The following is a 24,722-nucleotide window of genomic DNA, read 5'->3' as shown; positions in this document are numbered from 1 at the left end:
ATTGGATTCTTGAATCATCTACACTCCCATTCTCTATGACAAAGTCAAATTATCTTTACTTAATGCAATCCAATGGCATCCAATGAAAGTAGATGGAGATATTTTCTCGTACCTATAGCGTGGAGAAACTTTAACTTTCCTTTATAAGGTCAATTTTATAAATTATATGATGAATTTCCTTAAAAAATTATTTAAGGAATCGAACCTAAGACCGTCACGTATTCACACAATCTCCAATTCGTTTTAACCATCTGAGCAACTTATGAATAGATGAGATGTTAGTTTATCTTGTCCTAATAACCCACGAATAGGTGAGGTGCTAGTTTATCTTGTCCTAACAATGTAGAAAACTTTCATCTAGATTTGGAATCGACAATTATCAATAACAATGTCGGACGAATCAATTCGCCGATTTTCAGATAAAAAACCAATAAAATCATTATAATATTTCTCGATAGACCCATTCAAACCATTTCCAATCCGAATCAAATCGAAATCGGCAGTGACAATTTCTGTCTCCAACTACGCGTTTTAAAACCTTGACCTTTCCCCTATAATTAAACTAGAGGCCGGGAGAGACCAAGAAAGTGGTGAGAAGAGAAGGCTGCCGGGAACAAGAGCTTACCGCTTACCGCGTTATAACCTCACCTAACTCCTTTAATTAGTTGGCTCCAGTGGTATTATTTATGGAAATTGATGGCTCCAAAGACTCAAAAGTCTAGAGACTTTGTTCTTCCAAATTCCAAGTCAGACTTGACGGCAGATCACGTTTCTCGTCAAACCAAGAGCTGATCACGGGTCAAATTATATGGTTTATTATCGATTTATTGTTATTTTCATAATTAATTTAACTAGGTTCGATTATTCGGTGTAATTGTTTTATTCAATTTAAGATTTTAAATCGAATCGAACAAATTATTTTAAAATCAAAACTGAATCGAATGAACCGGAGCAGAGGATGCCTCCCAGGCTCCCACCAATAGAAGATAGGTGTGGTCCCGAGGGAGGTCATTCTGCAGCTCTGCTAGTGCCGAGTACTACTGGAGCCGACTGCCCCGAAGACCCCGAAGACCCAAGTCCAAGTCCAGCTACTTCGAACTTTTGCTGTGAATTTTAAGGATTCCATTCCAATTTCCAAAGCTTCAAAACCTTTTCTTCCTTCTTGAGTTCTTTCCACGCTCAGCGTTCTCTTCTTCTCTATCTCTCTCCAATGGCTCTTCGTTTCCTTCTCTCACTTTCATTTCTCCTTGCACTCTTAGTTTCTCCAACCCTCTCCAGCAATTCTGAAGGTTTGTTTCCTTGCTCGTGATTCCTTTCCCTTTTTTTTTCTAGGGTTTTTCTTCTTCTCTTTTTGAGTACTTATACTTTTCTCGGAATTAATTTTATTTTTATCTTATTAATTTCAGTAAATGCTCTACATGCCTTGAGAGCCAGACTCTCCGATCCCACCAATGTTCTGCAGAGCTGGGATCCTTCCCTCGTCAATCCATGTACCTGGTTTCATATCACTTGCGACTCTAACAACCATGTCATCCGATTGTAAGTATCATTTTTCCCTTCTACTCTTGGCTCGTCTGATACATAAGCCTCTTCCACCCCTAACAGTCCCCTTCCCCCTGTTTCTTGCTGGTACTTCATCTCTTTCGCTTTCTCTAATGTCTATTTCCCCATTGTTGACGTGCAGGGATCTTGGCAACTCTAATATTTCTGGTACTTTGGGGCCAGAGCTCGGTGACCTCCAGCATCTGCAGTATTTGTAATTTTCCTTTTCAGATTCTGGATTAGTTCCAAATAAAAATATGTTTTTTTATTTTAAATTTGTTGTTGCCCGATCGTGAATAGTATTTTGAATGGCTTGCAGGGAGCTCTATAGGAATAACATTAAAGGGAAAATTCCTAAGGAGTTGGGTAATTTGAAGAACCTCATTAGTATGGATTTGTATGACAATAACTTTGAAGGAGAGATTCCAAAGTCTTTTGTTCATTTGAAGTCACTTAGGTTTCTGTAAGTCTCTGTCGTCTAATTGATCAGACATTGCTGGTGGCGAATTGCTCCATTTTTTTTTAGTTTTGATGGTATAGTAGTAAGCTTATCTTTTGATGTTCACCCGTTTGACTTGATATCACAGTCGTCTCAACAACAATAGGCTGTCAGGATCAATTCCAAGAGAGCTCACTGCCCTTTCCAACCTCAAAATCTTGTAAGTGAAGGCGTTGGGAAAAGCAAATTATATTTTTTTCCCCTTCATCTCCAACTATATCTTATTTGCTTGCAATTATTTTTTCTCTGTTGCAGTGATGTTTCTAGCAATGATCTCTGCGGAACTATTCCAATTGATGGACCATTTGGGAGTTTTCCTATAGAAAGGTAATTGTATTTTCTAAAATTATCTGGAATTTTTATCAATCTGTGCAGTCTTTCATGAATGGGTTGCAGGAATTACTTGTTCTTATTAGACATCTGGGTTCAAAAGAAAACTGTCAATCCATCTTTAATTGCTACTAACTGATCACCAAACGACTGGCTCCAAATGGTTAAATCACTCTTTTCTCTCTTCCTGTTTTAAGTTTTCTACACCTACGCTGGTGCTTTCAGCAATTGATGAGGTTGTTATGTCCCAAAAAAAGAAAAAAAAAATCTAGTTTACCAGGTTCATTTAGCCTTTGAACTGAAGGGGAGCCTGCTATGGACTTAGATTTTCCTTCTACCATTTTACCTTGATTTAGTGCATTTGTTTCTCTTTTGGTCAGTGTCACATGGCCTCTTCTTGGTGGATGACTTGTTAGTCTTGTTTGTTGGATTTCAAACCCTTCTCAAGCGACTTTTAATTTGCTTTTCTTTTTTTTGTCCTTGTTTATTTTTCAGTAGATGGACATCTAGCATCCTTTGTGAATATCTTCTATTGATATCTTCAATTTTGTCCAAAAAACAAAATATATGCATATTGATAGTTTCAAGGTGGCAAATATAAATCTTTAGAATTTAATGAGGCCTTCTTCTATATGTATATAGGCAATTTCTTTTTCAAGACATCTCAGTTCTAAATATTAATTATTGATCTTGGAGAAGTTGCCTTATCCATGTTTCTATGTTTCTTAAAGCTTCAGAGTCAAGATTCCCTTACACATCGGATTCCACCTTCTGCATTTGTGTCCATGTAACAATGACGTAGGTGATGAATGGTGATTAAAGGTCCATTTGGATGAAGGCCATATGCCTTCAGGGGCAGTGGCAAACCAAAACTCCTGGTAGGTAACCAAGCAAAGCTTGAATCCAGGGACCTTACGACCATTCCTCCCTACATCATTAGTACTTAGCCCTCTATATTGAAAATATTCATATGAGGAGCCATTTGATTAGGGCAATGGAAAAAGGTTTGATCTGCCACTCCAAGAACCTCGCATAAGCTGGGCCAGCACTTGGTAATGGCCCTTTATTGAAAATATTCATATGAATGTCATTTGATCCACAAAATTCTCCTCGTTTAGGAGGGATCCGTTCATTATTAGTTACACTGTGCAACTTTACACTGCTGTGATGGAACCTGCAAAGATATCTGTGATCAGTTGTGAAACAGAGTTTCCCGAATCCTTTTTAAATATCAGATATTCTGGATGAAAGCTTGGCATTTCTTGGGAAACAGTCGTAATTGATTCTAAAGCGTCTGTGCTCCAGTTCCTCCCAGATGCAAGTGCATCTACAAATTCTACATGAACTGCAAAGTAGATGAATATCCATTTGACCTGTCAATTTGTAGCTGCTTTCTTTCTTCTTCTTCTTCCCTTTTTTTTCTTTTGTCCATGTTTTTTGGGAACCATAAGCAAATCTAAATTGCATTGGCACGAAAATGTGTTTGCCAGCCTGAACATAGTTTGACATAGTTGCATTTTGGGCCATATCCTTGCTATCATGCAAGCATCTACATACTGTACATTTATAAGAACCTCTAGGTGGAACAGAGTTCTATATTTATGTAGGGAACTACGGTTCTCATGACACCAGTAAGGGCTTTGGCTGGTTATTAGCCAGGTCTTGGGACCAATCCTGCCTTTATAGGGGTGTTAAAATATAGATGGACTGCTCTTATTTCCTTTTGACTTGCATTTTTCTTCAGTTCTACCTCGGGGGAGGCTGGAGGGAGGGTAACCTACACTTGATTTATACTGAAATTAATTGATGAGATTCTTCTTCATGCCTTTTTTGAGAACTAACTGAGCTTTGAGTTTTCTTCCATTCCAGTTTCGAGAACAACAGCAGACTCAATGGACCAGAGCTGCAAGGACTGGTTTCTTATGATTTTGGGTGCTGAAGAAGTCTTTTATTCAGTGATCCTTAGATTATACTTCAATCAAATAGAAGATTATCAGGAAGTTATGAAAGAAAAAAAGGGGGTGGGTGGGGGAAACACAACCGAGGGAACTCTGTTTTGTCCAGTAACGTTCTGGTTGCAACAAAAGGCTGTAACGAAAATTCAAGGTTTATGTCATCGTATATCAGGTTCATCTGCCGGCTCAATTGTTCGGAGTCAATTGGCTGTGCTGTGATGTTTTCTTTTGCTCTTATGAAATCATTACCATACCAACATTAACTTTGTAGACGAATTGTCACCAACATTATCTAATAATGGTTTGAGAAATTACTATTATGGCTCCCCATATCGTCTTTATTTACCTTAGTAAAACTTATGATAGTACCTAGGGAGTAATCTGGCTACTTAAAAAGGAAAATTGTTTCAAGTGAAAATGTGGATGTATGATGGTGTGGTGAGTTTGGTAACTAGTGTAAAAACAATGAGTCAAAGTTGTGAATTTCCCATTACAAATGGGTTACATGAAGGATCAATTTTAAGCTATTATTTGATTGCATACAATTGAAAATGTGGATGTATGATGGTGTGGTGAGTTTGGTAACTAGTGTAAAAACAATGAGTCAAGGTTGTGAATTCCCCATTACAAATGGGTTACATGAAGGATCAATTTTAAACTATTATTTGATTGCATTCATCATAGATGATTTAACCATAGGCATTCAAGAAGATGTTTGGTATGAATTTTTTGTTGATAAAATTGCTTGGTGGACAGGATAAAAGTAGAATTAACACCAAGTTGGAGTTATGACAATCAACATTGGAATCAAAAGATTTAAAAATAAGTAGAATGAATATGGAAAATATGATGTGCAACTTTAGTAAATGTTAAGACGGATAAAATGGTAGTGAAAATTGATGAGGGAGAGATTTTGCAAAGTTATTATATTAGATATCTGGGCTATCATAAACAAATACGGTGATGTAAAGGATGATGTTTCATAGAGAAATAAAGTAGGATGGATAAAGTGAAGAGTTGCATCCGAAGTGTTGTGTGATCAATATATTTCTTTAAACCTTAAAATAAAAATTTGTAAGACAATCATACGATTGGCTATGATATATGGACAATTAAAAAGCATTATATAGATAAAACTCAATGTAACGAAGATGAGGATGTTGAGATGAATGTGTGGCAAAAATTATGAAAGATATAATAACAAATAATCATGCTAGAGTTTATTTGGGAGCAATTCCATTACATGATAATTACAAGAGTTGTTTGAGGTTGCTTGTCCGTGTTCAACTGGGGCTTTTGAATGCTCCAATATAGGATAGTGATTTAATTCAAATAGAAGGAGCTGAAAGAAATGAAAGAACAAGAGACAAACCTAAAATGACACTAGAAAAAGTGGTAGAGAAAGACAAGGCAAGCATTAGGGGTGTAAATTTTGTCCTAATGATCCGAACCCGCCCTAAGCCTGAACCCTATCTAACTCGACTATGAGGGCCAACCCGACCCAACCCTGTGTGGGGTTGGACCGGGCCTCGGTTGAGGCATAGAAAACCCAACCCGACCCTAACCCACCCTGAGTCTAACCCTAATTATTATTGTGCTTTGTAGAATGCAAATGTCTCTCCTAGCCAAGGGAGAGCCATATTTCCTGGTGGGAGTTTCTTGTTGTTGACATTGAGTTTCTTGTGTAACAAGAATATGATAGAGAAAAGTATAACCAAAAGAGAGAGCACAAAGCCAAAGGAAAAACCGATCGCAACAGCCATGAAATAAGGAAAGAGGAGAGTTGGGGGCTTGTAGTACTTGAGTTTCTTGGTCCTAATATATATTCAAAATTAAGCATTATTGTATATCAAAATGAAATTCTTACAACAGTGAATGATTGGATTATATCTAAATATGTTGACTATAGATGGAGTGGATTAAAAAAAGGGTCACATGGAAAGATAGGGACACATAGAATCTCCATGAAAGAACGATAAAATATCACGTTCAGTATAGTTTAATGGAGGAATTCATTTTAGCGTTTTAATTAAAAACCCTTTGCTTTCAAATCTGTCAATTTTCTTAATTTTCAAATGTTGTACTTATTGGAATGTGATTCCACTAAGAAAACCAACTAAGGTCAACCTGACCGAACCTTGAGCCTGGTGGGGTTGGGCTTGAGCATAAACCCAGTAGGGTTGAGTTAGACTTGTAAGAAACCCGACCCTCTTTCACCCCTAGCTAGCATAGTTTAGGCCATATATCAAGTATGAGCGTTATAAAGTTGATTGAAGGGCAAGAAGTGTAGTGGTGTAGTGTAATTGATCTGTGATTTATCGAAGGAAATTCCTAATCATTTTTTATACTGAGAATTTAAGCAAATTCTCGTGTCTTCTTTTTGGCGTTGCAAGTGTTAAAAGACTGTTTTCCATCTACTTGTGTTCATTAATAATACCTACAGCTCCCTTCTAGCTAATTTGAGCTAAACTTACATCACAAATAAAATAAAATAATAACAAATTAACAATACCAGGACCAAGTTAAAAAACAAAAACAAAACCAACAAAGTTCTTGTAAAGGTTTCCTTATAATTTTTCTTTTGGGGTGTAAAAGAACGTTTATCACATACGAGAAAATCGAGAATCCAAGGTCAACGGTCAAAGTTACTGATATAGTAGTGTTACCAGTTGCAAGTCCTTCAAAATAACCCTTCACTCTTATCGATTTTTCTCACTTAGTGTTATTTTCAGCTCTGTTATAATTTGCTGAGGGAGAGGAATCCACACATTGCCCACTTATATTGGCATCTTACACGCCAAAAACAGGAACACTTTCTATTCAATGAGATTGAAAAAAACCCACAAATTTAATGATGGGAGAAAGGAGAGAAACTAAGTGACATACACATTTGACAATGTGTACTTCCTTTCCCCTAATAAAAATCCCCCAATCCTTAATTCCATGGAAACTGAGTGAGTGAGAATCTGAGTGAAATGATATTCATCATTTTTGCCAGGGAAAGCTCTTGAGAACCAATCACTGCCACCATCATGGATGAGTTGGAACTCTTCCTCATGCATGCAGAATTGATCAACAACATAACCATATAAATGTTTTTAAGACCTATTCTACAAGTTCTCAATGAAAAAATCTCAGGTGTGTGAAGATTAAAAACAATAACAATCATGCGAAAACCATAATACAAAAAATACAACATTTAATCTCTCTATCAGCAAGGAGACGGTTTTGAGATCAAACAATAAATTCCTGAGCTTCTGCCTTGAACTGAACAGAGACAACTGATCATTTAGTCGGAACATGTAACACAAACTTGTTGCACCCCAACAGAAAGGCACCATCGAATTTTAGTTTCTTATTTCAGGTACCTGCATATGGAAGGGTTACTGTGTCCTCATCCTGCTATTTTCCGCAGCTTTCACTTGAAAGAAATATGGATGGGCCTGGAACAAACATAAAAGCATATCAAAATTGGCTTCAAACATAAAACCATATCAAAGTGGTTCAGCATACTCTGGCTTTAATACTGTCAACATATGAGGTTAGCATATGAATGCCAGATATTTTCTGGCAATCAAGCAACATTTAAAAACTGCACACCACAGGAAATAACGGTTCTTTATCGTCCAAGCATAAAATAAACCTCTTTTCAATGAAACCAAAGCAAGTTAGACGGCAACATAAGACACCTTAACCTCACCGTAGCCCAAAATAACTACACCTCAGACAAATGGAAGGGTATTATTTTTCTTTTTCTTTTTTTCCAATCATTAAAAGGAGAACAAAGGGACTACTTTAATATCAATCCCATTCTTGAGGCGGTCAAAATTCTTATTCTTCCGCCAGCCCCCAGCTTTCCTCACACCTTATTTACCATCACTCCCGAAAGATGGGAAACTCATTTAGCATAGCAACTTAGTAGGCATCCTTGCAATTAGAAAATACATCAAAGGTGTTAAAGCAACCAGTACATTGGAAGCAGCACCAAGAATGCCAGGAGGAGAAAAGAGAAGCTGATCATTTGCATGTTAGCATATTCATCATGAATGCATTAACCAATCTCAAATAGTGAACTAGTAGCACAGCAGCCCTTGGATTACCATTGCTTCCCTTGCAGTAAGCCTATCCTGATGATCATAGCGGAGGAGCTTATCAAGAAAATCAATGGCCTGCAAGTCACACAAGTACATCCAATGTTTAAGAGAGAGAACTGAAAATTTGGCTACGCCAAAGTCAAGTTAACCAAACATTTTCAATATAACTTCAAATAACTACAAATTTGCTAAGCCAAAACCAAGTGAACCAAACATTTTCAATAAACATCAAATAACTACCTCCGGTGAAACTAGATGCTGATTATCCACATTAATAAACTTGGACCAGGGCTTCCTGCTGTGCCTGACAAAAAATGAAAATTGGATAATGTATAGATGAGCATTATTTCTTCTTACAATTTTAGCAGAGCCACCTAAATCCAATATACAAGCTACAACAAGGGAAGTAAATGGATAGTCAAAAATCCAGATCCAATCATATTCATTCCTATTTATTTAGATATTTATCCAGTTACTCAGATATCAGGTACAAAACAGATATTGATACATCCACTCCAATTCTAATTTAAGATTATAGATAGTGAGTAAAAAAAGTGTACATAATTCAAGATCATGGATAATTACTAAATAAATTATACAATGTATTATGGTCGATACTTGTTCATGTTTCCTTTAGGTAATACTTGTTTATGTTTCCATTGGGTATTATGTAATCTTCGTATTATTATTAGCAAAAATATTTATATGGGAGCAGGGTTCCAGCATACCATATCCAGAAGCCATTCCATCACACACTTAACAACTGCCAGGTGCCACTGTGTTGGGCCTCAATTGGGTCGACATGTACACATCATCCATCCATGGACAAAATCTTAGACCAATCGGACTTCCCCTCATGATAGAGTTAAAAAAAAGTTCGAAAAGTCTAGGAAGTGGGATCACATTAACTTGAATAGAGACGATTGAAAAAACAAAGTGGGAAAGCCCATGCACGGTGACCATATGATTGAGATAGACTATCAACTTTGACAGGATATCAGCCCATGTGGCTGAAAAGTGGAAGGATTATGGCAAGGGTTCCAAGTCCAGGTGTGATGGAAACTTTTTCCCTATTTATATATTTCATAAAATTAATAGGGTATCATCAGATTTGCATTCGGATAACAAATCCTTGCCAGTTCGGAATCAGGTAGAAAAAACATCTGTTGGATATCAAATCAAGTTCAGACATCAAATATGCTAATCGGACTTGAATCTGGATGTGATAAATTTTCTCCAAATTTGCTCCCATTACAAACCTGGTTACTTCTAGGGAGACTATCATAAAAGCACTTGCCCCAAATAATGTCATCTAACTAAATCAGAACTTTTTGTTGAACATCACAATTTGCAGGAAATAGATCCATACCTCCCCACGAGAGCATCAAGCTGAGGATCAAGCTCTAATTGGTATTTGTTCAGATATGCATTTAGTTCGTCTGTACCAAGTACCTGAAAGAGATTTCATCAGAAACCAAAGTCTGGTAAGCATTATAAGTAATCATCAATTAATTTAATTTATCCAACTATATGCATACACCAGTATTAAAAATAATTAATTACTACGACTGAGTTGTGATGGCATTCCCAAACAATTATTGTGACAGTTCCCATGCATGGCTTGTTGAACTAGCATGAAACTGTGCACAATTGTGCAGTAATAGATGCCTTGGGAAGCAATATGCAAGCAAATCTGCCAGCAAGCCCGTTATTGTGGCATGGAACACATGCATGCATCATTAGCAAAACTTGCTCTGCATATCAATATGCAGGCAGCTCTGTGGGCTTCCTATTACCTTGCACCCAAATATCCTCCAGCAGAGAATACAGAATTATCATAGGATATACTGGTGCATGTGTTGAGTAAAATGAATGCACATAGAATGCCAAAGAGAAGTAACAGACCCACATTCCGACAAACAAATAATAACATAACTGAAATGATTATATACAAGAAGAAAGGTACATACTGAAGTAAATCAAGATGGAAGACTTGCTTTCTTCATAAGGTGGTAAACACACCAATAGTAATACAGAAAATCAGAAATATCCATTTAAAAAAAAATTTGAAGAACAGTCTCTATGATGGGGTTTATAGAATTATAGTCACCCAAGGAAACCTGAAATAAAACCAGAACAGTAGGAATAAGAAACTACCAAATTTAGGAAAAAGCTTGACAACTTAACCAGAACAGTTCAGTGGACATAAAACTCTAATCAAATACTGCGAATTTTTATTGGATTCTATAAATAATAGAAGAGAAAGAAAGAGATGACGGAGGAAAAGGACAAAGAGATGTTGTTGTAACAACCGTAGGTTGAGACTGCCTACTCATTCAATATACAATAATGACATGTGACATAACCCTACTAAGGGCATAAAAGGAAATAAATGACAAAAATAAAACAAATATAAAGTTATTGTTCACGAGTTACTGTTCAAGTGAACAGAGCTGTGAACCCCTTAATCGATAACTTCTAACACTCCCCCTCAAGTTGGAGTATACACGTATCAAAAGAAAGCTCCAGAACCAACAAGAACTCAAATGAGCACAGAAAGAACTCCAAAAAACCATCATAAAGCCAACAGCAATATCAGCTCAAACACTTCAAAAATCAGTAGATAAAAAGAATGCCGTGTCGAATAAACTAGGCAGAACCATCAACAAGAAACAAAATAGGCGGTAGCAACAACAGCAACATCAAAAACCCTTCCCAAAGAAGGCACTCCAACAACAGCTCAAAATAGAAGTGTAGCATCCAATAGCCACATAAAAAGCCCTTCCCGTAGAAGAGACTCCAACAAAAGTGTAGCATCTAACAACTACACCAAAAGACCTTCCCAAAAAAGGTGCTCCAACAAAACTGTAGCACCCAACAGCTACATCAAAAGACCTTCCAAGCCTCAAACAGTGATCTCCCCAAGCAAAGGCCTTGGATAAAATTTTGCATTATTGGTTTTACTATGAACAAAGTAACAACATCAGGGTGCTGGGACTAAGCAACATCAGAACATAAGAGCAGAGCCAAGCTTTATTCACCATAAAATTCATATGCATTAATGCCTTGCCTGGTTACAAAAGTATATACAGACTCTCCAAATATGACTCACAACATGACTAGAAATAGCTTGTAATAAAACTGACGACTTAATTGACCAATAAAAGACTTGAAACAACTCCTAAACTGACTCAAGAACCTCCAATTGAGTTGGAGTCCTAAACCAACTAGGACTTGACATAATGAAAGAAAATGAACTCATGATATGATTAAACTTATAGATTCCTAATCCAGACTAAACTAGGAAACGAATTGAAAAAAGAAATCTACTTAAATAGAACTCCAAAGTAGAGTAGGACTAGTATTCCCAGTGAGACTAGGATTTCTAGAGACACTATGAATTCTGAAATTTTTGAAACCACAAGTTCTTCTCTTCGCACTGCTGCTAGTGCCCAAATACTGCATCAATTCTTCCTTAAATCCCTTGTTCGGGGATCTCAGCCCTTGTAAGCATCAACACAACCTCTCCCCTCAATTTTCTAACAGAATTAAATAAAAATTGAAGAAAGAACGCTACCCGCTTGCTGTGTCTATGCCTAGACAAAGCAGGAGCAGAAAGACTGTGCTGCCTCCACGCTGAAGATGCTCCCACGCACCCTACCATTGGCCTGTGCGCTGGTGTGTACCTGAGCCAGCAGGGTAGCGTTCTCTTGCCCAATCAAAATATTCGTCATAGGCTTCCACTCTTACTCGTGATAAGTTTTTCAACTATGATCCAAAGGAACAGGCAGCACACTAACCAGCAGCTCATTGTTAGAGCTCCGCATGAGACGAACCCATCACATTAATGTGATCAGGGGTTGCATACTTGCTCAACCTTGCAATGAACATTAATGTGAAACAAATAGCTGGAGTAAACAATATAAATTACAAGCAACAGCAAAGAGGCCAAAACACGTTCTCAAAACAAAAAGATCACCATTTTATTCACTTCCTGATAATTCAAGCTCTTCATTGATCTGCCAAACCAAATAAATCCATCATCAGCTAAGTACCATGAGCTATTGTAGGTGCTGTACTTTCAAAATCCTAAAAAAGCACTCTTTAAGGAGCCATTCCGAACCATTCATGTCCAAATCTTATGCTGGAGACTTCAAATGGCTACATATCTTACAAGCCTTTCTTTAATCAATGCTTAATATGGAATTGGTGACAAGAAATCTCAGGATCTGAAGCATCCATGTTACAATGATGTTTTACCATCACAGGCTATACACAAAGTAGTGTACCACAAAACAGAACGTACTGGATGGAAGTAGTGAATATATTGACACTATAGCCAGATGCCAATTTACCAAATACTTATTGGGCCTGAGTCAACAAGACAAGATGGTGACAACAAATACATTAAGAATTCAGGAATAAATTTATCATGTTTCAGGTCAAATGCCATCCTGATCACTCCTTAGTTTCATTATTTGATTTTTTGACGAACATCATATGGTTATACATTCTAATAAGGCAAAATGCTGGTCTGCACACTTAGTTGGGGGAATTTGTTCACCAAGGTATTGTTCGGCTAACTTTTCTTGAAGGATGTTCCAAGCTGGGCATTGGTTATATATAGGCTCCAGCTTGAGGGGGAGTGTTGAGAAATGTTATGTGCTATTGCAGGGGTGTATACTTGTCAATACCCTGCTGTAGATTTATTTATTTATTTTTCTTTATTCTACTGCAAGTTGCACAAGGGTATACTTGTGCACTACTTTGTTTATTCTTCATATTGGTTGTTCTATGTCTGAAACTGTAACAAACATGATGCAAATTACATAACATGAAAGTGGCAAGAGAATCCCAAGAATATGGGACAACTCTACTCGAGTGTGTAAACAATTGGGGAGGGGAGAGAGAGAGAGAGAGAGAAAGGGTATTGTCTTAACATAACCAAAAGCAAAGGCCTGACACATGAATGGATCCTTGTTATACATACTATAAACAAAATGCAATAGAGCAGAGTCAACATTACCTTGGCAATTTTGACTAGCTGGTCATGGTTGTCATGGCCATAAAAGAATGGCTCCTTGCGAAATATCTGCAAAATATATACCAAGATTTCAGGAAAGTGACTAAGTAAAATATGCAAGAAACAATACAAATGACACTTTCAAACAATTCAATATTAGTAGATTACACAGCATTTGATTATAGAAAATCTCTCACCATTCCTGCAAACATGCAACCAAGGCTCCACATGTCCAAGGAATAGTCATAGTCTTGCAAATCGACAAGGAGCTCAGGCCCCTTAAAGTATCTGCAGAAGAGCAGACACACATGGTTAACTTTCTCCAGGCATGAATATGAAATGTGCCAAAAGTTACACTAACAGAAAACATAAAACCCCAAAAAAGAGAAAACAGATTTAGACAATATGTCTTTAAATTATAAAAACTGGAATGAACTCAATATATCATATTTAGATCAAGTATCAACAGATGTGGGCCTGTGGTGTTACTTTACAATAGAAACATCTCCAGTATCACATGGTTCAACATAAGGCCATTTAACAGATAAGATCAATTGGATCTCTAATTTCCTATGGAAATTATGGGCCACACAAGGAAAAAGTCAGTTGATCATCCAGTGACACACCTTTTGCATTGACACACAACCCATTAAAAATATAACATTTTTGAAGCAAATCATAACAGCTTTAATATTGAGATCAAATGCATGTTCTTAACCAATACTGCATTGACCAAAATATTTCATCAGCACCATCATCCAAGTGTTAAAAAAAAAACCTATGTGGGCTCATCTATAATCTCTGACATCCTAATATAGTGCCCAAAATCTCTCTCTCTCTGGAAATGAATCCTAACCATACTCCAAAATACAGCGTAAATATAGAGCTGAAGTTTTCATGCACTGTTGCCCAATATGCCCACACAACAACCTCATGCCTTTGGATACTGCACACTTTTAATGCATTGACATAAATACAGTGACATCTAAACCATAAAGAGTTTTAGCTTCATCAACTAATTGGTCCAACATGGTAGAGCATGAGTTCCATTTAATCCCCTCATCCTAAGGGAGGCACATGGGATTAAAAGGCCTTTTTTCCACTTTTGACCTCTCAACAGACACAGGTTAACAGAAAATGACAAAACAAAATACGTAACAAAAATTGATAAAGCAACCAAAGATCTCGTTTCCCTTCAGAAAGTCCAATGAATTCGGTAGTCAGTGAAGAATATCAAATTCAGTAGCCTTCATGAAGGATTTCTATGGCAGCCCAGTAGTTATTCATTCTGGTTTCTTTACTAGGTGGGCCATCAAATGCCACACAACTTTCCATTCGGTCTAAAACAAGGGATTTTAAGAACTGTACACCTTGCATTCACCGTGAATAGGGTTCTTAGTCTTGTTTCTTTACACACTAAGGCCCTTTTTGGTATCATTTTTCTTTTTGATTTTTGTTCACAAAAATGGTTTTGGTTGCATTTGGTATCATTTATGGAACTTGTTTCTATTTAAAAAAAATTGGTAAAACACAAGAACCAAAAATGATTTTCAGTTATTTTTGCGTTGGACTTTAATGAACATGTGCTTAAAGGCTCAATGTGGAGGGGTAAAGTAGTCATTTGCTTTGTAATTAGAAATCCAATGCCCCTTGCCCCCTCTTCTTCAGTCCAAAGTGGAGAAAGAGAGTTTGAGAAAGATGGGTGAAGGGAATCTCTTCACCAATTTCTTTAAAAAACTATTTTTCACATAGAGATACCAAACTATTTCTCACAAAAATCATTTTTGTCAAGTAGTTACCAAACCATTTTTATGTTTTGATAAAAAATGGTTTTCACTAATGATTTTTGTTAAATAGATAAAAATAAAAAAGAGAAATGGTACCAAAGACGGCCTAAAAATACTTCATAGGGAACTGCTTTTATAAAACATTCTTCTGACATGTGATAAATAGGCAATGTCAGATTAGATAAAACATTAACAACATATTGATACGATGCCACAGACAGCATGTTCACAAAGTACGAATGCTAACAAATATTGTCACATGGCAGATAGGCTACAGTGCCAGGATGGCTTTTGGGATAGTCGATGCTATCTCCCCACCCATCAAATTGGGGAAAAAGGGAAGTTACGATTTTCCTTCTTTCAAGTAAATTCATGTTCCTTGAACAATTCCAGTCTTCATAACTGTTTTAACTTTCAACAGTTCAGAAAATTTCACAGTTAAATCTAATGGTTCAAAATGTACTTCATAGATTAAGGGGTTTTGGGCATTGAATAGGTGAGGGGTTATGACAAGCACATGACCGGACAGGTTGACAGTTTTTACAGTTCATCTGTTCCAATCTGGACCTTATATTTTTTCAAATATAAATAGGATTCATAAAGGCTTTACCTCGAAGCTACACGAACGTTGTATTCCTTGCCAGGATGGTAGAACTCAGCAAGACCCCAATCTATCAGGCGAAGTTTTCTCAGCTCATGGTCTATCATAACATTGTGAGGCTTGACATCTCTATGCATGATACCTTGAGAATGGCAGTAATCTAGTGCCTGCATCGAGGAAGAGGGGGGGGGGAGGTTAGTCATGCTAGAAATGTTACATCCAGTACCTGACGTACTTTCAACATTCTGTGCTAAAATGACACAGAAAAACAGCATTAGCTTCACAAAATTACATCTGATGCAAAGTTGCAAAACCCATGGGACCGTGCCTGTTGCCAAAGTTTGAATATCTTTACAATCTTTCAAGAGATAAAAGACTATAGAAGAGTCACATTCTAAATGAATTTACAAATAGATTCCTGCTTGTGTGAATGTAGGCCCTTCTTCCCCCCATCTCAACACAAAGGATCCAGTTATTAATACCTTGTGGGCCCCTCATCTCAAAATCGTGAAGTCCAGGTCAATAATACCAGATAGCAATATCTGTAGGAAAAATGCAAAAGCACGGTCCTGTCAAGAGGGCTCCCTTGACAGTTCACTTGGTTTTGCCACATGACAGGATGATGTGGCAATCCCAAGTGTTGGATGGGCAGGCCATGGTCTGGATAGGCAATGCGTCAAATTTCGGAGCCAAATTTAATCATATACCCTCCTGTATTAGCAATGCACCCTTGTTCTAGTAGTCCGTCTTCGAGTACCCACCCTCTTGATTGTACTGGCTTGTCTAAGCTTTATTTTGCCAAAAATAACGGCAGATACTTTGGGCCCCATGCAACATGCCCCATTGGATAAATAAAACCTCAAAGTCCTACTGCCTTATTCTTCAGCAACACATAAATACCACAGCGGGCAAAAGTAATATAATGTTTATGCCTCTCTTCTAGAAGAATAAATTCTTAGCTTTCCCTTTAGCTGCAGTTATATGATTATCACAACACTCTATGCCTCTGTCATCATTAGTTCTTTTTAGTTATTCTGCTAAACTCCAAACAAGAAAAAATTCGTCTCCATAACCTTAGAACTGATTACACTCTACACAGTCAATTTTGAAGTTTAAACAAGAGATTAATAATTGTATGACTTGGATTCAAGCATAATTCCACAAGAGCAGAAAAGGGTAAACTAATAAGATTCAAGCTGCCATAAGTCGGATGAAGAGAAAAAAACCTTGAGAAGCTCATATATGTAGTAGCGAATGTCATAATCCGTCAGTGTAGGGTACAAAATTTTGAAATCTGTGCTGTTCACAAATTCAAATACTAAGCTAGGAGTTTTTGAATGCTGATCTCTGACAATATCAAGCAGCTTCACAATATTAGGGCCGCCACAAAGGTTTTGAAGTATTTTTATTTCCCTTTTTATCTGCAAAAAGGACCAACATAAATTTTGAAGTTACATGCAGTAAAGCCCCGCCAAAAAAAAAAGAAGAAGAAGAAGAAGAAGACAAGGAAAGATTTTATGTAAAAGCTACAGAACATTGACAGAACAACAGGAATCACAGCTTAAGAAGTATAGAGAAAAATATCTTTAAAAAAAATTATTGCATACAAAAGAAAGGAAGCATCGCTCCTCACAGAAATGATTCCATAGTTTCACATAACTTTTATTCATTTATATCGATATCATACTCATCAGCAAGTAACAAATTAGGAAAAGATTGCTGCTTCCATCTGGATTCTGTGAGAAATTATACAAGGGAAGAAAATACAACTTGAACAAGAAGTCACCAGTGGGCGCTTTCATCACAAACTTCTCATTTTGGGGCCTGAGTTTAAATTCCTAGCAATGGAAGTATTTTCTACCATATCTAGAAAGCTACGCAAGTCTACAGAAACACACTGAATTTTTTTTAAACACTTGGAACATTAGAGAAAATGTTAACTTCAGGAAATGAAGGTCATTACGCGTTTTAACCACATCAAAGGAATTTTCTGTGCACTCCAAAGGAGGATCATTAGATCAAGTGAGAACTCGAATGAGAACCGGAAGATAATAGTGGTGGTTCCTCAACTCTCCAAGGAAACGAAGAATTCTTTTATTGGCAGTGTCCATGAGATTTCTCCAGAGAAAATCAGCAAAATTGTAAGATGATATCATAAATTGGGGCCTTCTATGCAAATTCAAACAAGGCAGATGGCCTTGGTATAGATTTGCTTGGGAAAGGCACATTGCTTTATCAACCAATTAAACTAAGAGAGTTTCCCAGATAATGTATGAGTCATAAAGTTATTAAAACAAAATATGAGCTCCATGCCATTGAATAGGACTCCTTTGACGCCAATCATCCTCACCTGCCATTAGAAGAGTATCAGTAGAATATTCCTAGTTTCTAAAGCTCTGTTGGATATGCAGCTGGTAAGGCTGATACTGAATAAAGGAACACACACATATTTGGTCTTTATGCTATATATCTGCCAGTATGTGCCATGATTGTCTCACTTATGAAATGTTCTTACATACATATTGGTGCGTAATCTACCACTTTTTGAAGTCCCATCTAAAATTTCCATAACCACAATAACATTTCCGTAACCTCCATATACTTTCAAGACATTTCATTTCCATGTGAAGAAACTTCTCTAAGTAGCACCGAATTTTGAAGAAAAGACGATCCTGATTAAACAAAGACTATACTAGTGTAACAAGAAATAAACAAACCCCAACACTAACCTCAATAAACTATGGCACCAAAGGGAATTGTTGTAACTGATGTACAACTATAATGGTCCTTAAAATCTCTAACTAGTTAATAAGAGCACTCTAAGGTGTTGGATGCCGTAGGAAACCCAAGTAGGGCTAGCAACACCTTCTGAACTCATCTTGATGGACCTCCTTTCTGCAGTAGATAGCAATGCTAACCCTTCAGTCCGGGGCCTCATGACAGCTCAAAGTTTTCCATTTCCTAATCAATATAAAAACACGGAGAGGTACGGTAGGAAGGAATATTGCAACTTAGAAGGGATAAACCATGAAAATGTTTTTCAATTTCCTCAAAGTGCTCACACACCAAAATGGAGATCATATCATAGATTTCAAAATAGATACCAAAGATCCTGAAGTTCTCAGCAACAAATTAAATACAATGTAAAGCGAGAAAAAAGAGTTTTTTTTTTTTTTTTTTTTTTTTTTAATACTTCTTCCAGTTCATGTGGTAGAAAAAAGAAGCAAATACATTCTTTTATGGAGGGCTTCTTCTAATTCTGAATTTAGAGAGGTTAACATTTCTGATATTAAAAAAGAGCGAGCTACTCTTACTGTTATAGGGGTGAGATACACCTGTGAATCCTTGTGTCTTGCATAGCTGTCTTGCCACATCTTTTATGCCCTCTACAGCTCTGGTCCTTTTTCTCTGTTACTAATAATAAAATTTCTCCTTATTTACTAGTTAGTTAAATATTATTATTATATACAACGTTATGAAATAATATCATATATTATGACCCATGGAAGATAATTATCACCCTCTCTGGGCCTAAAAGCAAGGCATGTGCACCCAAGATACTAGATTACTGCCGTAGCAGTAACTTTCCAGTTCTATATTTTCTCAATTTTTGCCTTTCTATCATTTCAGACTCACTTTATTATCAAACTAGGAACCTACATTGCGTAGTTTGGACAATACAAATGTTACAATATAATAAACGGGACTGCAAGAAGTTATGACAAGAATTCTACTGATAGATAAGTAATGAAGATCATATAGAGCAACATAGATCAACTGGAAATAATTCAAAATTTTTGCCTGAGAAAGATGAAAAAATCCGCAGTAAATGCCTGACAAGTCAGATTAATAAATGAGCACCTCAAGATAAATGGACGAGTTAATCCTTAGCTTTTAGTATAATGATTCTGCATTCAATAGTTGAAAAAAAAAAAAAAAACACACAAAAGAATTCCTGAAAGCGAGCAGAAGAAAGTAGAGACAATTATAAATGTAAAGATCACCTTCTTTTTCTTGACAGGCTTGAGGATCTTGATGACGCACCGCTCATTACTGGTAACATTTATTCCTTCAAAAACCTCACTGTATTTTCCTCTTCCAACTTTCCGAACAACCTCATAATCATCCTGGTCTCTGTTATTGTAACAAGATGGGGTCGGGAGAAGCCATTGTTATTAATTATGTCTTGGTGGTTATAGACTGAAAGAAAAAAGAGAGAGCATCTGGAAATTTATAAGAAGCAGTTTTCAGCAGAAAGTCATGTGATTAGTGAAACAGTGCTGGTGTTTTTCTTATGCATCTAAAAATTTGTCAAAGGGCAAATGGAAGAGCTAAAAAATTATGCAGTCCAAGAAGTCATCAGGAAAACACATGAGTTCGTTCGAAATTCTGAAAAATGTTTGTTCAATTGCAGTTCTTATGTAAAAATAAAAATAAAATATAAAGATACTTCGGAAAGTCATGCACACACTCAACCAAAATCAAAGACATAACAATCTAACAAATAACAGAAAGTATGCAAAAACTTTCTAATATGCTGCACAAATTATATTCGGTTCTTGCAAGAAACCTTATTTCAAAATAAAAGATGCATCTCTAAAAATGCTTCTCTTGGGATTCATTGATGGTTCTAGCATGAAGTGATAGAACCAGGATGAAACATCTTGGCTAGTATTGTCCCCTTTCTCTACAAGAAAGCACTTTTAGAAGGCCACAGTTGGGCAGTAAAGGTGGAATGGCCTTAAATTCCAAGGTTCTGATCCTGGTGGATTCATCACTCTTGCCCAAAATTAAGGATAAATATATCCTTTTGCTGTTTATCTTTTTGTGAACTACGTAAGTTTTATTCCCAAACCATGAGGCCCCATTATGCGATCCCAGGTTCAATAACCCTAATTAGGGGGTGGCTATGGGCCCACCCAATACCAAATAGCTCAAATCAAGTGAAGTGGCAGAATTGTAAACATGAGGAACAGTTTAGGGTGCTTTTTGGAAGAAGGAAACAGATTCAAGACTAAATAAGGGATGAATACTCAACTGGAGGGTATTCAAGGAATTTAAATCATAGATGGGATAAGAAGAACTACTTTTAGTAAATAAGGGCTTATCTGTAATTATGATAAACAGTGCCCTCTTCTTTTCTACGATAGAACAGAAATTCTCAAGCCAGCAGTAACCCACCTTCGATTTGGTTGATAGAACTCACACCATAAGATTCTAATCCAAGAGATGTTTTAGGATTAAACTCATAAATTCTACCTATTGAATGCAAGTGATAGCAGATCAACACATTTAAAAATAAATCAAATATTTTTTTCTGCAACTCAGTTCCAACGGGGAAGAACAAGAACCAGAACTAGATTTTACTTGGACCTCTCTACTTCAGCAAGACTTTGGACAAGAGTTTAGCAGGTAGGGTTGCCCCTAGGACATGCATCGACACACCAATTTTGAGGACGAAAGAGTTGGAGAAGAGGGAGGTCGAACTCAAACTTGGAGACTAAAGTATCACCTAGAAAACAAAGTAACAGTAGCAAAAGGGAAATTACAAGATAAAAGTTGAAAGGAGAAGTAGAAGAAACTGGAAGAAGGAAGAAGAAACAGAATATGGGAGAGAGACAAGGAGAGAAGGTAGAGAGTACCTGAATCAAGAGAGAGAATTCAGAGCAGACAAGAGAGGGAGGCGCAGCTCTTGGCAGCAACTTTTTTAACTCAGACATATTTTCATTCCAAAATTTAAATCTTTCATTTGTTACAACCATGTATTTAAAGAAGACAATAAGAGACTCCTAACTAGACTCTAAAACTGAGACAAACTCTAAATCAAACTCTTAAAACTATTAGTACAGTTCCAAGCTAATTTGGACCCTCAATCCTATGTGGCTAACACCAATAAAGAAATAATTAATAAACTTCCAATTATAAAATATCCCATTAAATAGAAAATATCATAGACAGCCCTATTGAACCATAAAACCAAGTTTGGACCTGGTCCACCTTGCAATGGGTTTTCAAACTAAGCCAAGATGATCCAACCATGGATGTGCACCTGCTTCAACCCAAGCTATCACTCTAGTCACTGTAGCCACATCTTTGAAGCTAATATTACAGTCACTAGCCAATGAAACTAGAGCTTAACGGCTTAACGCTGAGGCAACAATTAAGAGCTCTTAAACAGAGAAAAAAATTCACTACATTCAAAAAAAAAAAAAAAAAAAAAAAAAAAAAAAAAAAAAAGGATGTCCATATGTTTGGGCTAAGGACCAGAACAAGGATCTGAAGCCCCATAATGTGGGGTATATTTCTCATTATAGAGGATGGTGACCAACCACCAAATGGATCTAGCCTAGGACTTTGCCAAGGGGAAAATCAGAGTCAACAAGTTAATTATTTATTTTTTTTTTTTTTAAGCTCTCATAATTTTTTCCTTTCCTTAATGTACAATTTACTGCAAGGAAGTTATCATCTGACCATGCTGATTTTCCCTAGGAAAATCTCTTCGGTGGGATTACCAATCTGGAACAGTGGAAACAGGATATTGAAGACCTGTGATACATCAATCAAGCACTCACGGAAATTTTGAAATTCTGTACCCTATCTAAGAGGTTCTGAATAGATTCTCCACTTTGGGGGAGAGGAGAGAAAAGTTTGTTGGCCCAAACTATCACCGACAGAAAGAACCATTATTTGAACACTTAAATCATAATGAGAGGTAATAAGCCAAGGCTACACGAGAATGAACCCCAAGTGCTTTCCAGATCCATAATGTTGAGAGTATGTGATAGGGGCTCAGGCATGGAAAATTACATGACCTTTCCAAAACAAAAAGTTTCCCAAACATCACCTCGCCTCATCTTTTCCATTGGTAAGAACACCTTAATCTTTGTTAAGGTTAACAGTTCTATACACAATTAGAACATTTATGCAGGATACATGGCTTCTATTGTTTTCAGTCATGGCAGGTACCCACACAGCGATCTCTAAATTATTTTCACATTTTTCATTTCCCTCATTCAAATTGAAGCCAAATTATGACACTATCAGTTCTGAACAGTTGTGAACATAATATCAGTCAAGGAAAACAATGAGGAAAATTTTATCTAAGCAAGCTGTATCATGGATGCAATCATCACAAGCTTCAATGGAGCTAGACAAATATTTGGGTTAATAAACTTCACAGATGTGTGACAACCGAGGTCAGATATGTTGATAACATTACATGGCTTATTCTTCAGTACATATCGAAATGCAACCTGTGAATTAGCCTATATTTGAGTAGAAGCCTGCTATGTTCATGAAGCAGTGAACTTTGTAGGAAATGAAATAACACATCAATTTATTGAAGAATCGCAATTATAGTAGATTTTTGTGCTAACCAAAAATTCTCACCATTTCCCTCGCTAAAGACCGATGCCTCATAATATACATATCTAGCTGAAAACCTAAAGTGGGAAAGAAGAGATTTAACTTGCAATATATCGCAAAAGTAACTCAAAAATCAAAATCACCAATTTTCTCATAATTTCATCAGAAACTCCCATCTGGTTTCATTCGAATAAATTAAAATTTCAAATAGAAGAAATGATAAATAGACTAAGTTCACGCAAAAACCTTGATCTCCGTTATAACACAAGAATAAAGATAAGAAAAGAGGAGATAGTGGATTAACAAAATGCGATGATAAAATCATAAACCGAGAGGGATTGAAATCGGAGGAGGAGATTAGGGCTTTTTACCCCCACTGAACGGTGAGAGACTCGTAATCCCAATATTCTTTGGGGCGAAGAACATTAACATCAGTGTAGACACGAGCCTTAGACATGACGGAGCGCGAATCGTCGATCTCGATGGAGCAATTGCTATTGATCTTAGCGGCGGTGCTTTTATAACTACTATAAGAGGTTTTGGTCGCCGTCTTGATGAAGAGTTGCAGCGGAGGGAAGAAGACTCGAAGATTAGGAGGCTGTGCTACCGGCGCAAGCAAGGCCAGCAGCAGCCCGACTAGGAACAAACGGTAACGTAGCACGGGATCGCGAGCATCTTTAATGCATCATCGACCCCACACCCCAATAAAAATGCCGAAACCCAACGCAAAAGCTGCCTCTGCTGTCCAAAATTCCAAATCGATCTGGATTCTCGACCGAACCCCTGGCCTGATGGTGATGGAGAATTGGGGATAGGGATTTTCCTTCTTCCTGTCCGGTTTTCTTCCCCGATGGGATGAACCGGAGTCTATTTCTACCAAAAAACCGGGTTCAATCCAAATCGGAATTCAGTACCTTTGCTGGTCCAATTCGAATCTGGTTATTAAAATAATGGCCCCACCAGCAAAGCAACTGGATTGGAATGATGACGATGGCAACAGCCAGCGTGCAGAGTGCTATAGAGAGTATATGGAATTATGGATACTGGGGTGTCCATTATCGAACATTCGAACCCTAATGGGCGATTGCTTAGGCAACGGAGACGATGGTTCTGGCAAATGCCCAGTCCCCAGATTCAAGTCTAAATGAAACCACTCCCTTAAGACTGTGTTTGGAAGATTAGAATAGAAAAGAAAAGAATATCCTCCATATTTCAATGAAGATAACAATAATGTTATTTTATATGTTTACTCCAAAAATATACATGAGAATTATAATTTTTTTATAATAACTTAATGATACGTCACTTCTCTGATCGGCATAAGTGGTACCGATATTGGGTAATTACCCATTTGTTTGACAACAAGATTCTATTATTCCAAGCTTCGCTAGAGCTAGACAAATATTTGTGTCAAGGAGATTCACAAGTAAGTGGCAATTAAGGTTAGATATGTTGATTTTATTACAATGCTTTAAATAGGTTCATAATGTATTTCTTCAGTGATTCTTTAGTACATATTGAGATGC

The 24,722-nt window shown here is 36.9% G+C and overlaps 2 protein-coding genes and 1 long non-coding RNA gene across 3 annotated transcripts; 1 reads left to right on the top strand and 2 right to left on the bottom strand.

Annotated features, from left to right (window-relative positions):
- Positions 1-1,054: 1,054 nt before the first annotated feature.
- LOC122083574 (leucine-rich repeat protein 2-like) lies at positions 1,055-4,643 on the top strand. Its single transcript, XM_042651432.1, has 7 exons — positions 1,055-1,289; positions 1,407-1,539; positions 1,685-1,756; positions 1,862-2,005; positions 2,130-2,201; positions 2,297-2,368; positions 4,241-4,643. Exons 1-7 carry the CDS (start codon positions 1,211-1,213, stop codon positions 4,308-4,310), a joined length of 642 nt encoding a protein of 213 aa, XP_042507366.1. The 5' UTR covers positions 1,055-1,210; the 3' UTR covers positions 4,311-4,643.
- Positions 4,644-7,281: 2,638 nt separating this feature from the next.
- LOC122084269 (casein kinase II subunit alpha-2) lies at positions 7,282-23,953 on the bottom strand. Its single transcript, XM_042652373.1, has 10 exons — positions 23,568-23,953; positions 19,836-19,965; positions 17,058-17,252; positions 15,841-15,998; positions 13,641-13,731; positions 13,447-13,512; positions 9,790-9,872; positions 8,661-8,724; positions 8,427-8,495; positions 7,282-7,769 (listed from the first exon to the last, which is right to left on the bottom strand). Exons 1-10 carry the CDS (start codon positions 23,651-23,653, stop codon positions 7,710-7,712), a joined length of 1,002 nt encoding a protein of 333 aa, XP_042508307.1. The 5' UTR covers positions 23,654-23,953; the 3' UTR covers positions 7,282-7,709.
- LOC122084270 lies at positions 11,428-13,436 on the bottom strand. Its single transcript, XR_006141857.1, has 2 exons — positions 12,400-13,436; positions 11,428-12,297 (listed from the first exon to the last, which is right to left on the bottom strand). It is a non-coding gene; the product is annotated as an uncharacterized LOC122084270 (long non-coding RNA).
- Positions 23,954-24,722: the final 769 nt, after the last annotated feature.

This window comes from Macadamia integrifolia, chromosome 7 (assembly GCF_013358625.1).
Source record: "Macadamia integrifolia cultivar HAES 741 chromosome 7, SCU_Mint_v3, whole genome shotgun sequence".
Taxonomy (NCBI): domain Eukaryota; kingdom Viridiplantae; phylum Streptophyta; class Magnoliopsida; order Proteales; family Proteaceae; genus Macadamia; species Macadamia integrifolia.
This window is presented reverse-complemented; position numbering and strand designations above follow the sequence as displayed.

Bases quoted from the DNA above. Each gene is read 5' to 3' on its own strand.
- LOC122083574 (XM_042651432.1), top strand. From the start codon at position 1,211: ATGGCTCTTCGTTTCCTTCTCTCACTTTCATTTCTCCTTGCACTCTTA. The intron at 1,757-1,861 runs GTAATTTTCCTT...AATGGCTTGCAG, and splicing joins CTCCAGCATCTGCAGTATTT to GGAGCTCTATAGGAATAACA. The intron at 2,369-4,240 runs GTAATTGTATTT...CTTCCATTCCAG, and splicing joins GGGAGTTTTCCTATAGAAAG to TTTCGAGAACAACAGCAGAC.
- LOC122084269 (XM_042652373.1), bottom strand. From the start codon at position 23,653: ATGTCTAAGGCTCGTGTCTACACTGATGTTAATGTTCTTCGCCCCAAA. The intron at 17,253-19,835 runs GTGATCTTTACA...TCCTTTTTGCAG, and splicing joins AGCCTGTCAAGAAAAAGAAG to ATAAAAAGGGAAATAAAAAT. The intron at 15,999-17,057 runs GTTTTTTTCTCT...TCCTCGATGCAG, and splicing joins ACATATATGAGCTTCTCAAG to GCACTAGATTACTGCCATTC.